General features: G+C 44.6%; 2 protein-coding genes across 2 annotated transcripts in view; one reads left to right on the plus strand and one right to left on the minus strand.

The window, feature by feature from the left end:
• RSPH14 (radial spoke head 14 homolog) overlaps positions 1–13,111 on the minus strand; it is a 200,183-nt gene extending 187,072 nt beyond the window's left edge. Inside the window, exons 1-3 of the mRNA XM_007061588.3 lie at positions 12,324–13,111; positions 9,800–9,902; positions 9,453–9,571 (exon numbers count right to left, since the gene is read on the minus strand). Coding sequence (XP_007061650.3) covers positions 9,453–9,571; positions 9,800–9,902; positions 12,324–12,522 — 421 coding nt within the window. The 5' untranslated portion in view covers positions 12,523–13,111. The remainder of the gene's footprint in view (positions 1–9,452; positions 9,572–9,799; positions 9,903–12,323) is intronic.
• Positions 13,112–13,323: 212 nt separating this feature from the next.
• RAB36 (RAB36, member RAS oncogene family) overlaps positions 13,324–13,513 on the plus strand; it is a 30,106-nt gene continuing 29,916 nt past the window's right edge. Inside the window, exon 1 of the mRNA XM_037879012.2 lies at positions 13,324–13,410. The gene's annotated coding sequence lies outside the window, so the exon portion shown is untranslated. The remainder of the gene's footprint in view (positions 13,411–13,513) is intronic.

Consider the following 13,513-nt stretch of genomic DNA (forward strand, 5'->3'; position numbering starts at 1 on the left):
ACATCTCGGTTGAGATTAATCATGTCGTCTGCCTTGATCTTTTGGCTTGGCGTCAAGTCGGATGATATCCTCACTTGCTCATGTAAGTTATCCTCCTGGGGAAGGGTCTCCTGCATGACTAAGCATGCCTCTCGATCGTGCCAAGGTTTTAGAAGATTGATGTGGTAAATTTGCTCCGATTTCCAGCGGCCTGGCTGCCGCACCTTATAGTTCACCTCTCCCATGGCTTCGATTATTTTGTAGGGTCCCTGCCACTGGGCCAACAGTTTACTTTCTGCTGTGGGCACCAGTACCATCACCCAATCCCCCTAGTTGGAACCGTCGAAGCTTCACTTGGTGGTTATAATGGGTTCGTTGGGTCTCCTGTGCTCTCTCTAAGTGCTCCTGAACAATGGGCGTAACTCGGGCTATCCGATCTCTCATCTGCAGTACATGCTCAACTATGTTCCTTCTGGGATTTGGCTCCTCTTCCCAGGCTTCTCTGGCTATACCCAATTTGCCCCAAGGGTGGCGCCCATATAGTAGTTCGAATGGAGAGAAACCCGTGGAGGCTTGCGGAACCTCCCGGATGGCAAACATGAGGTAAGGCAATAGGGTATCCCAATCTTTCCCATCCCGGCTCACCACTTTCCTGATCATGGCCTTGAGGGTCCTATTGAACCTTTCCACGAGGCCATCTGTTTGCGGGTGGTATACAGAGGTCCGTAGGGCTTGTACATGGAGCAATGAACAGAGATCTTTCATCAACTTGGACATGAAAGGTGTCCCTTGATCAGTCAATATCTCCTTGGGTAGCCCAACCCGGGCAAAGATCTGTATTAGCTCCTTAGCTATTGTCTTGGAAGCTGTGTTGCGCAGGGGAACAGCTTCCGGGTACCGGGTTGCATAGTCCAGTACCACAAGCACATGTTGGTGGCCCTGAGCTGTCTTCTCTTGGGGCCCTACCAGATCCATGGCTATCCGTTCGAAAGGAACCTCTATTATTGGAAGAGGTATCAAAGGAGCCCGCAAGTGCGGGCGAGGGGTATGTAACTGACACTCCGGACAAGAGGTGCAGTATCGCCGGACATCTTCATGTACTCCTGGCCAGAAGAACCTCTGCAGGATCTGTGCCTGGGTTTTCTCTACCCCTAGGTGTCCTCCAAACTGGTGACTGTGGGCGAGACTCAATATGGCTTTTTGATGTTTTCGTGGCACCAGAAGTTGTTGTATCTCTTGCTCCTGCATTTGCACCACGCGGTATAGGAGATCTTTCTTCACTATAAAGTAAGGTCTGGGACCACGGAAGTTTCTCTGTTGGCTGCTCGCGTCCATCTGCCTACTAGGGAGGTCTTCTGGCCCTGGGTCAGGATCCGGGTTCCCAAGGCCTTTGCAGCCTTCCTCTCTTTTTCTGTCTTCCGGGTCTTTCGGAGGGCTGAGAACAGATCCTGAGAAATCTCAGCGAATGTCGGGGGTTGACATTCCCCCGGTGACGAGTCGCTGTCCTCAGGGTTCCCACCTCCCTCCAGCCTCTCCGGGGGGAGTAAATTATCAAACCCTGGATAGTCCCTGCCAATGACTACAGGATATGGAAGTTTAGGAACTACGCCCACGGTCACCTCAGTGGGGTTTCCCTGAACCTCTATCTCCACTGGGATGCTGGGGTAATGGCTCATGGCCCCATGCACGCACGTCACTGCTACGCGTTTGGCTTGTAGTAGCTGACTGTTTTTTACCAGCTTACCCGATATGAGGGTGATAGCACTCCCAGAGTCCACAAGCACTGTAGTCTCTGTTCCATTTATCCTCACTGGCCTGGTGTAATTATGCAGGGCTAATGCGACCCCCGCAAGGTGGATAAGGGAGCATGGGACCTCCCAATCCCCCAAGTTACATTGCATAGGCTCCTCGGTGCTGGGACACTGTGCTGCTATGTGTCCCCACTCCCCACATGCATAACATCTATAATTGCTTTTAATCACTCCCCTATCCTGGGTTTAATCCCAGGGTTCCTCCCACTCAGGCCAATCCCTTCCTTCTGGGGTCCCCGCTGGTTTTCGCCCCCCCCCCCCTTCCACCTAGGACTCCCCAGGGGTTTGGCTGCCCAACCTCCCAGGGTTGGGATCGGGTGCTTGCTTCGAAAGCGGCCTTCCTTGGGTAGTCGGGTCAGTTCCCTGGCTGTCATCCATCTTTCTACCAGTGTGATTATCTCGTTGTATGTGGACGGATCGTTCTGGCCTACCCATTTGCGGAGATCTGGCGGCAGTCCCCGCATGTAATGGTCGATGACCAGGGTCTCAAAAATCTCCTCCGGCCTGCACACCTCGGGCTGTAACCACTTCCGTGCGAGGTGTATGAGGTTGAATAGCTGGGACCTCGGGGGTTTGTTCTCCTGGTATTTCCACTCATGGAACCTCTGGGCCCTTACCGCTGCCATTACCCCTGATCGTGCTAGGATCTCTGCCTTCAGACGGGTATAGTCAGTGGCATCCGTGGCAGGCAAGTCAAAGTAGGCCTTCTGGGCCTCTCCACACAAAAAAGGGGCAAGAATGCTGGCCCAGCGCTCCTGGGGCGATGCCTCACGCTGAGCAGTCCTTTTGAATGAGAGGAGATATGCCTGTACGTCATCTCCTGACGTCATCTTTGGCAGACAACCAGTGGCCCTCAGGGTTCGCATCCTGTCAGACCCCCGGCCCTGGGTGGTGAGGATCTTCAGCTGGTCCACCACCTCCCTCAAGAGGGCACGATCTTGGGTCGCCTGGCTCATCAATAATTGATTGGTTTCCTGCTGTAGCCGCATAGACTCCTGTTGTGCCATGGCCTGAACCCGGGTGGCCTCCTGCTGGGCTGCTGTGGCTTGTACCAGAGCTCTTACCACCTCCTCCATTGTGGTACAAAGCAAACAAACAACAACCAAAATAAATAAATAAAATCCAAAACCCCAGTGCGCTTTTTTTTTTAAACCTCTTTCTTCTGCCACACTGTGAACGAAATCCCACTGCTAACACCAGTCGTGACAAAGCTCTGTCCTTGCCTCCGTGGGTCCCGCGTTTCCTGGCGGATTTCGCTAGCCTCAGAGGCTCACTGTGACCCTCCACGTAACCCTTCTTTCTCTAGAGACAAGGGTCACAGTCTACTGAGCCATTTTCATCATAAGCCAGCAAGGGAGGTGAGGAGAAGTTATCCTTCCTTGCACAGTCTCTGATGTCTCCCGGTCTCAGTGATTAATCTGGAGGCAAAGGTGCTGGGGGGGGAGCCAGGGCCCACCCTCTACTCCGGGCTCCAGCCCAGGCACCCTAATAGTATCAGCTATGGTAGCTGACCTTTTAGAAACATGACATGTACAATTCCCTGGGCTACTTCCCCCACAGCAGCCCTCACTTCCTCAAGCTCCACTTCACCCTTACCTCAGGGCCTCCTTCCTTGTGCCTGATATGGTGTGTACTACTCAGCCTCTCCAACAGTGCAGCTTCCTTCCACAGCTCCTGACATGCTCACCCACCTGACTGACTGGGAGGCTTTTAACTAGTTTCAGCCAGCCCCTGATTGGCTTCAGGTGTCCCAATCAACCTAGCCTTCTCCCTGCCTTCTGGAAAGTTCTTAATTGGCCCCAGGTGTCTAAATTGACCTGGAGCAGCTTCCATTTCACTTAACCTGGTACCAGGGATTTGTTTAGCCTGGAGCTAATATATTTATCTCCCACTACTTTTCTATAGCCATCTGGCCTTGCCCCGTCACACTAGTCAAAAATGTATTGAATATTTGATTTTTGTTATCTGCTTATTAGCCACTAGCAATAATGGTCTAGATATCACTATGACACACACTAACAGCACATTTTGTTTTATGTGGAATTTTTGAGTAGTAATGTTTTAGGCTTTGGCACCACCAAGAGCCAATTTTGCTTACTACTGCATTTCATTGCTAGATAGATTCAGATGTTCTAATGAAATCCAAAGCTGTCTGCTTTTTTTGTAACCCTCAAAAAAGTCTGTCTCTAGAGATTCATGCGAAAGAAAAAATGGTTTTGTTTTGCATTGGTAGTGCCCCTGGAAAAATAATTATTTTGGAAGTAGATGCTACTGCTGTATCATTTGTCTTTGTAAAACTTGAAGAATAAAATGAAAACTACAGCTTGAGATATTTCATCAACTGTTTTTGTCATACACATCTGATTAAACACTGAACAAAAAAAGCTGTGTGACTGATACAGCTAAATCATACAGGTAATTCATTAATAACTTTGAATTATAAACTAAATATAAAACCTGAAGAAGCACCAGTCAACAGATCCATGCAATCACACAGCTTCAGAAATGTGAGAGTAATGGTTTGATCTTTAAAGATAGGAAGCATCGTCATTGCTCACTGAAGTTAATCAAAGTTAAGGGTACTCCGCACATCCTGAGACTGGGCCTTAAAATATTAGGAAATAGAGCATTTTCTCACTAGAATACTCATAAGTAAACAGTGATCTTCCCTGTTAAAAGCCTACAGTGGCTACAAGAGAAGTACTTTACATGCTAGGTCTGGTCCTTTGGGGTACTGAGTGCCCTCAAACTCCATAGACTTTGAATGGGAGTTGTGATCTGGCCCACTTATATCAATGGAGTGTTAATTCAAAAGCTTAATGATTACAATTTAAATGTCAACTATTAGCTGTATCACTGATTTCAGCACAAATATATACCTAAAGTGTTTATCCTACAATCCCAAACTGCCTCCCACACCTTGCTGCTGCCAAAAGAATTATTCCTTCATTAGCTGCCAAAATTCCTGCTTCCCCCAACAACTTCTACAATGCAGTTATACATTTTCAATTCAAAGTTCTGCATTACACTGAAAATTTAGACAGCATAAACTGAATTTATTATCAAGGGATACTATACTGATTGTATTATTTATTATCAAGGGATACTATACTGATTGTATTATTTATTTCCAGCCTTCGTTCACCTTCATATTTAATTCACTAAAATCTTCCATTAAAAAAAAATCATCTGAAGATGCCACAGAATCTCTAGTCTGTCATACTGAAGTGCTATAGAATTCAGGAGCTTTTCCTGGAGAATTTAAGTCAGGGTGGTCTCCAAGTATACAAGGCTTAGATCATGTATGCCACAATGAGTGTTTACTAGGATTACCAACAGTGCACTATTACAAGGGACATCCCTTTTTTTTTTTTTTTTTTTTTCATCTCTGTACTACAAGATTGGGAGTTGCTAAGTGCTGCAAAAAGCAGCAAGAAATAGCCCTGGCGAATGTAGGTGACTACTGCTTATTATTGATGAGGATAATATTTGGAGGGGTGGGGAGGAGAGGTGAGGCAGGGGTGCTAATTTTTGAAATACAGATTTCAAAATTTGTCCCTTATTTTTGAAATACAATGTTGGTAACCCTTGGGTTTACTAATGAAATAACTTTACATGGCATGCGCTATATGTGTCACAGTTTGATAGCTAAATGATAACCAGAGGTTGTGAAAATGTTTGACGGTAAAATATACACAGAGAACATGCAGTAGATAGATTTTCAAAAGTGACTAGTGATTTTTGGGTGCGTCCGTTTTTCGGGGTGCTGCTTGAGACACTTTGAAAGGCCCTGATTTTCAGAAAATGCTGAGCACCAAGTACATGATTTTACAGAAATATAGGCTTATGCCCAGAATAGAGCAGTGATAGTTATACCGATCTGAGTTAACAACCAAAGAAAGAATAGCCTATCGCTGTAGAGATCAGTTATATGGATTCAAAGAAATTTTGACTGCATTTCTAGATATATTTAGATTAAAAATATTTAGACTGCTCAAAGAAGAACACATTTCCATTCCTTCAAACCCCTCCTCCTTTTCTATCCCTCTTTGGTCCCCTATTTTTCCTATTTGTATACATTTTTGCCTATTTGATTACTATAACCCCCCACTGTAACTATGTATTTGTAGTATTGTCTAGTTTTGTACTGTCTGGTCTTGCAGCTTTGAGTTGTAAAATTGCATAAGTCTTTTGGGGATCCCATGAAGCGTATGGTTCTTGGAAACATATACAAACTGCAAATCATCCACCTTTTTGTATTTTTCACGTTGTCTTTTATAAAAAAAATTAAGTCACAAAAGAGGTGCTCAGCACTCACTCTAGAGAAAATCAGGATCCTTTAAGATTTCTCCAGTTTGGCTCCCAAAATTTGAGGTATGCAAAATCACAACTTTGGACTTGTATTTCTATTCAGGATCAGTATCTAAGGCTGGTAAAATAAGACTGTTCTTCAACAGTGTCACCCATTTCCATTAACTACTGATCAGAACAAACTAAGGCCTCAATCCTGCAGTGAGCTCTATGTAGGTGAACCTTTGAATCCAAAAAGATCTCATTCCAGGATCAGGATCTAAAAAGTGACCAAGTGTTTTACCTGAAGTCAGACAGCAGCATTCACCTGTCCTGCAAAATTAATTACTTTATAGAACATTTTCTCTACAAACCAAAATCCAGATAGAAACACTTCCTGATACTAAACAAATACGCAGAGTAAGAAGTCCCATGTCTTGACTTTATTTTGCAAAAAGGTACTTGAACTATATATTACCCCTTTTGACCCACGCTGTTAGCCAATATTTGTGGTCTTGAGAGTTGTTTCCATTAGCAAGAGAAATTAGTTGAACAGGATTGTATCAAAGAAATACCTCTATTTACAAAGAACGTACACAAGGTCCTGTTTCCCTGAACACAGCAGAAAGCAAACAAGAGACAGTTTCCATGCTCAATATTCCAAGACTCTTTCAACCCATCACTCTGCCAAAAGGCTCTCTCTTTCTTTACTTTATCTCAGGACCATGTTTGCTGTGCCTATCTTGTTGCTTTCTGCCTCCCTACAGCTTCTTCTGATCCACAGCCCCATGCATTTGCAATCAGATCCCAATAAAACTATTCCACCCACACAGCTCAGTTTCTGACTGGTGTTGTATGTGGTTTGTGTTTTCCGTGGAAGCTATTGTTTCAGCTATCTTACTCCAAAAAGAAGCTTATGTGCTGCTTATGTTTATCCTGAATGAAAGTTGGCACTCACGCCCACCAGCTCCAATAAGGTTTTTGACAGCAGTTAGGGGTCAGACATGTCTTCTGGTAGCCACTGAAATCTTTGCCAAAAATATGCATGAATAGTTCCCTAAAATTAAGGCTGCAGTACTTTTTACATTCAAACATCTCTAATGGATGATCCTGCAATAAATTCAGTATTAGTAGCTCCGGGCGTGCCAGAGAATACATTGGATTTATAATATATGGCATACTGCCATTATGTTCTGCAAGAAATTCCTGGCAGCATGGTTAAAAAAATGACACATGAAAGGTGTGATTTTTTTTCTTATACACTAAAGCCCCTTTATATCACTCTGGCAATGTTAAGGGGGTTATGTGAGTGTAATGTAATTTATTTCATGTTAAGGTCTGTTTACGTTGCTATCTGTGACTATTTGTATGTTAAACTATTCTGCTCTGAAAAGGATATACCAAGAATCCTGCTTGCCTTTAACATTTCAACACACTGTCAACTCTGAAGAACAGTCAGTCAAGGAAAAGCAAAGGGACAGTGTGATACTCAGACAGATGCTTGAAAATACATACACAGTGATATGTCTAATTTTAGGCCTGCTAGCCTTGACAGCAACTCTTTAAACATATAATTTTGCTGTGAACCAACTGGCATATTTTCTTCCTGCGACATTTTCTTCTCTCACAAGTGCCACAAAATGCTATTTATCATCTTGACTACAGAGCTAAATGAATAAGTACCCTGACAGATCAGGACATACTAAAGAGTCACATTGCAAGCCACCTTCTCATTAGATTTGAAAGTCTACAGGATGACTAATAGAACAAAATAATGCAGAAAAAAATTTAAATTCTACTTGAAAATCCTTTTATCTGATAGATAGGTGATCTACTACACCTTAATGGTGATCACATAAAAGTTGTTGGTTGTTTTGTTTTCCACTGGATTGCTCTGCTATTAACTGATTTATTCACCTCAAACTTCACAACGGGCTGCATTCACATAAAAGTTCTCTTCTATAATTCAAGCATGCTCACTCAGCAATTTTTTTTAAACATTCTCTCAATGCCTTTTAAGCACCACTACTATGATGGAAGTCTTCCACTTGAAATTTGGTATGTTTTCCCTTGTCTTAATATAATGGATTTTAAATGGATATTTCCTGTAGATACTATTGTACTTCTGAACTCTGACACAAATCAGTATTTTTAAAAAGTGTGGACAAAAGGATCAAAAATCAGGGCCAAACCCTTAAGGCAAAACGAAGACAGAAAACTAAAAATGTATGTAGTTAGACTAAAGAAAACATTTAAAAAGTATAATGAATTATCCCACTATTATTTCAAGTCAGAGACAAATTCTTATGATTGAACTCCTAGGGCTAAATGGTGTACTCCACTTCCTGAGAGATGCAGCCCAACAAGATTGGTGGGGGGCAAAGATGCAGTTTTGTTATGTTTGCACTCTATGAATTCTAGGCTGCTAGAGGGCTGAAATAGCAGCCCATAGCCTAGGCACAGTAGCCCAGAACCCCTGGAGCACTTGATGTTATTGGCGTGCTCCTTCTGCCACTGATATGCCCCCTACACCAGGGCTTGCGAGTAGGGTGAGGTGAGGAATATTTACACAGGATCTGCATTACCCTTGCACTGGAGAAATTTGCCCCAAGCCTCTTGCAGCTCCTGTATAGCCCCTATGAGCTGCCAGAGTAGTGTATGGGGGCTGGTATAGTAGCCAAAGTCAGCCCCCTAATATTAAGAGAGAGAATAAGCAGCCTCTTTAATGCAATATCATTCATGGGAATTCCTGAAATCCAAATTTGAGGGCTGAAATCCTGCAAATTCTTATTCAAGAGAGTAGCCTTACACATGCAAGCAATCTCACTCAAGTCAATGGAATATGCCTTGTGAGGAGTTTGCAAGATCAAACCCAAAAGAAAAAAACATACATTGCTTTTCTGACACATTACAATAGAACCTTGTTTCAACATGACCTGTGAACTGAGTGAGCCTTTTATGTTTTAAAAGTAAGAATTGACACTGCTATTACAAAACCTGCAAACAATTTAAAAAGTGAGAACATCATCATGCAGTATAATTGTCCCTCACTCAAAAGCAGCAAGACATTCTTTTAAAGTCTTCAGATGTAACTCAATGATAAATTACAAAAATAAGACACTACTTATTTTTGCTGATCTTATTTTCTTTACTTAAAGTTATTTCTCATTAATGGAATTTTAAGGAAACTGAAAAAATTTAAGCTGTAAATTATTTTGGAATAAGGTACATTCAACTATCTGCTTTCGCCTCCTTAAGTATTTAATCATTTGAAATGCATACTTAAATTGACCTGGAAAGATTAAGATGCCAGAGCACCTTATGTATCCTTCTGAAAAAAATACTTTGAATTAAAAAAAAAAAAAATCCTACCCGCCGGTAACTCTGCCATTATTTCAAACGCCCGGTGCATGTTTCTCCGACAGATATCCACTGGATCATTCAAGAGCTGGGACAGGGCAGGAATGACTCCGTTTTCTATAAAGCCATCCCTAAAACCAGAAAGCTGGGTTTATGGGAGATTTAATTAGGCAAAACAAAACTCATAAATCCTACCAATGTGTAATAATCTCACTGACATTCTGTTCTAAATCTAAATCTAAATCATTCCAGCAATCTTGATGAAACTTGGAAACTGCTGCTGAATATTCTTCACTTAAACTTTAGCTACCATCTCCACTCTCCAGTACCATCCAGTAAACTCTGGGGAATATACTTACCTGCCAACATTATGAGTAGCCATTATATAAAGGACTTCGGTTGTTTTTTCTCGAACAGTGCTATCTTCGTCTAGAAGCAAATATTTCAGATTATCCAGGAATCCTAAAAGACAGAATAGATTTTTCTTTTTAACATTTCTTTACTTCAGGGTTAGTTTATTAAAATAGCAATGATTGGGTCAAACTCTGGCACTAACACATCAAGAAAGAAAGTGACTTCCAGAGTTGAAGATTTACCACCAAAAATGCCATGCCACGAATCTCCCAGTGTTGAAATTTCACAACTGTAGTGTACGAGTTATAGCTGTACTATGCTTAACACAGCTAGCATCACTAAGGGCATGATTCAAAATCCAGTGAAGACAATGGAAAGATTTTTGTTAACTTCAGTGGGCACTGGGTGGGGCCATAAGCAATTAGGCTGCTGTGTTCTGCACTAGCTAAGGCTCTAATCCTGCAAATACTTATGCATTTGCTTAACTCTAAGCTTTTAAGCTAAGAGTAAACCCACTAAGGCAGGCATTCTCAAACTTTTTTGCTGGACCCCCTTTGAAAATATTTCAGGCTGTGATGACTGAGCCCTCCCCGCACCCCACCCCAATACCATTCCACCAATGGGCGGCAGGTATCATATAGGCTGGGGAGGCCGTGCGTCTCCAAACAGCCAGGCCCATGCTCCGCGGCTCCCCCTGTGCAATGGTCCCAGGACTGGGGCCGCATTGCCCATCCTCCCGACACTCTGGGGCTGGGGCCACATTGCCCAGCACTCCAGAGCCGGCAGCCATGGGGGGGGTGGGAGGGTGTAGAAGGGGCAGGGCCAGTGGTTCACGCACTGCCCACGATGCCACCATTACTTCTGCACTGTTGCTAGCGGTGGCGCAGCCTTCCGAGCTGGGTGCCCAACCCGCACTGCACTAAAGTCAATGGAGCTACTCATGTGACTAAGAACATACATGTTTGTAGGACTGGAGCCTAAAATTTTTGGACTTTTTTCAAGGGTAGCCGCAAGCAGAAGTTATGTGAAGAAGAAATGAACTTGATTTCCTTACTTGGCCATACATTTACTAGGCCATTATTGGCTGGGGGTGGAGGACAAGCGGTACACCTGGTAGCAAGGGCAGAATATGAGTCTCACATTATTACCTTTTTCAGAGTAGCAGCCGTGTTAGTCTGTATTTGCAAAAAGAAAAGGAGTACTTGTGGCACCTTAGAGACTAACCAATTTATTTGAGCATAAGCTTGAATCCGATGAAGTGAGCTGTAGCTCACGAAAGCTTATGCTCAAATAAATTGGTTAGTCTCTAAGATGCCACAAGTACTCCTTTTATTATTACCTTTGCTACTGTAGTTCGGATTAAAAAATAACTTGACAGGTTCCTAATGGGATGACCAGTATTCCTGGCTAGAGGAAATATCAGCAGAGGAAGGACTTCAAGGATTGCAATGGGGCATGGAGATTAGAATGGTGGCAGAGCTGAGGCAAATTCCTTCTTTAGTTTAAATTAAACTAGCTATAGGTATGCAGCACCCGAAGTGCCAAAAAAATGCATAGGAGACTGAATTCAATGGAGCTGTGCCAGAGCTGAGTTGGGGTTTGTTTGTGGGGTTTTTTTTAAATGACCATTTGCAGCAGGAGCTCGTTTAACCTGCCCACACCAAAGGAAAATATTGATCCAAATCTGGGGAAAACAGAGGTGCTAAGATACAATGCAGATGACTCTGTTATAATATTCATAGTTTTGTAAGCCTGACAAATATTTTATTCCATATTATTTAAAGGTTCATCAGAGTAGACCCTGATCCTGCAATGTGAACTGATGGTTTGGACTGTTACAACTGTGCAGAATGCCAATGAGGTCAACAGCACTCCACATGGATGTAAATGTCAGCACTATCTGATCTACGTGGGTGGTTTTCCATGAGTGGACTCTATCCCTGTGCAAAGCCCCAATGAAGTCAGTAGATCTGCACGTGGGCGTAAGTGTCCAACTGCGCAGAACAGCCTGAATGCTCGGGGACTCCGAGAACAACATTTCCACCCTCAGACACAATGTAGGACGAAAGTTAAGATAACCTACAAATAAAAAATAGTGGGTTTGTGCCCTGTTTTCTTGCTGTATGCTAGTCTGAAAGGTTTTTCTTCCCCCAGCCATTGGGGGGGTGGGTGGCTTACATTTTTTACATATTAAAAGTCAGGTCTCCCTTACTTTTTGTCTCCTGGAAGGCTCATTTACTACAGGAGAACTGGTAGCATTAAGATAGCAGAAATCCCATGCACATAAAATCTAATTAATGGATAGGGAAAGTCTTTTTCTCTTGGACTATTTACAACTTTTTAAAAACATTTGCTAAACCAGGGCATGTGAGGCATGATGTTCCTTGTATTTCTGAGATAAAAAACAAGCAGGAATAAAATGAAAACCTTTACAGGGCTTTTGTACATCCCAAAGAAAGAAACAAAACCACTTGTCCCCTTTCCCAGGGCCAGGTATTCTGGAAATCTGTGGCATCAGAGATCACTTACCTAGTTTTATTGCTTGGTAGACATTCTCTGGGTCATGCACCAGGTCACATAGGGCCATCAGTGCCCTCTGCCGGGTCAGCAGCTCAGGGGACTGTAACTCCTCATTCAGTTTAGGTAGGGCCCTCTCCCCAAAAGCAATAGGGGCTTTAGTGGGGTCAATGTCGGGGGGCAGTTTGGCTGAGATACGAGCATGTGCCATCCTTAGGTACGAAGGGATGGATTCCCTCTGTTCGCTAAAGACACCCCAACAATCGCTCTCCCAGAGGGGGTGGCTAAAGTACCCGAGGAAGCAGGAGCTCCTGCTTTCAAGCCGCACCAAGCTCCCAGCCCCAAGCAGAGCTATTCTGGGAAGGAGTCAAACGGTGACGAGTCTAGGACAGAGGATGATGGGGGGCCGGGTGGAGGACGCGCCCCCCCCCCCCGTTTATTTCTGTCTCTGTCGAATTCTGCTGCGCTGTCTCGGCTGGATAGTTTGGGTCTGACTGGTGTAAAGCCAAAAAACGAAAGCAACCCCCCCCCCCGGGGCAGGTTTACAGTGGGGTAGCTGGGGAAGGGGGCTTTTTCCCGCCCTCCAGAAACGTTAAAAATCGCCCCTCTGACCGAATTACGGGGGCGGGGTCGTTTTCAGGGCACCCCCCGAAGCCGTTGGTTTGGTCTGAAGTTTAAAAACAGACTCGTAAGGGTCTGTCCTGTTTAAAAAAATCCCAACCCGAACGGAGCCAAGTGGGCACCCCCCCGCCGGGCCCCGCTCCTCGGCCCCCTGCGCCGCGCCTGGCCCCGCTCACTGGGGCCCGGGCCGGCGCCGGTTGCTAAGCAGCGGAGACGCTCTCCGTGTGCGCCCGGTTCTGTGAATAGGTAACTGCGGGGCCTGCCACTGCAGGCTACCGGCCTGCGCAAACAGCGCAGCTAAGGCATTCTCCGCTTGCTGCTAAGCTGGGCCAGCGCCAATGGCGTAGTTGGTGAATAGGAAACTGGGGCCGTTATTAGCGTTGGGGAGGGCACTGAGGAGAGAAGTGACCGAACCATCGAGCTGGGGAGGCGATGTCCCTCCTGGGGCGGACGGGGAGAGAGACTCTTCTTAGGAGGGGTGAGCCCCCCTCTTTTTAGGGCCGGATAAAGGGGGGCCCGCTGATAATCTCGCTTTCCTATGTGGGGGGAGTGTGTGGTCCCCGGTGAGGAGAGTGTTTATA

This window comes from Chelonia mydas, chromosome 15, assembly GCF_015237465.2.
Source record: "Chelonia mydas isolate rCheMyd1 chromosome 15, rCheMyd1.pri.v2, whole genome shotgun sequence".
Taxonomy (NCBI): Eukaryota; Metazoa; Chordata; order Testudines; family Cheloniidae; genus Chelonia; species Chelonia mydas.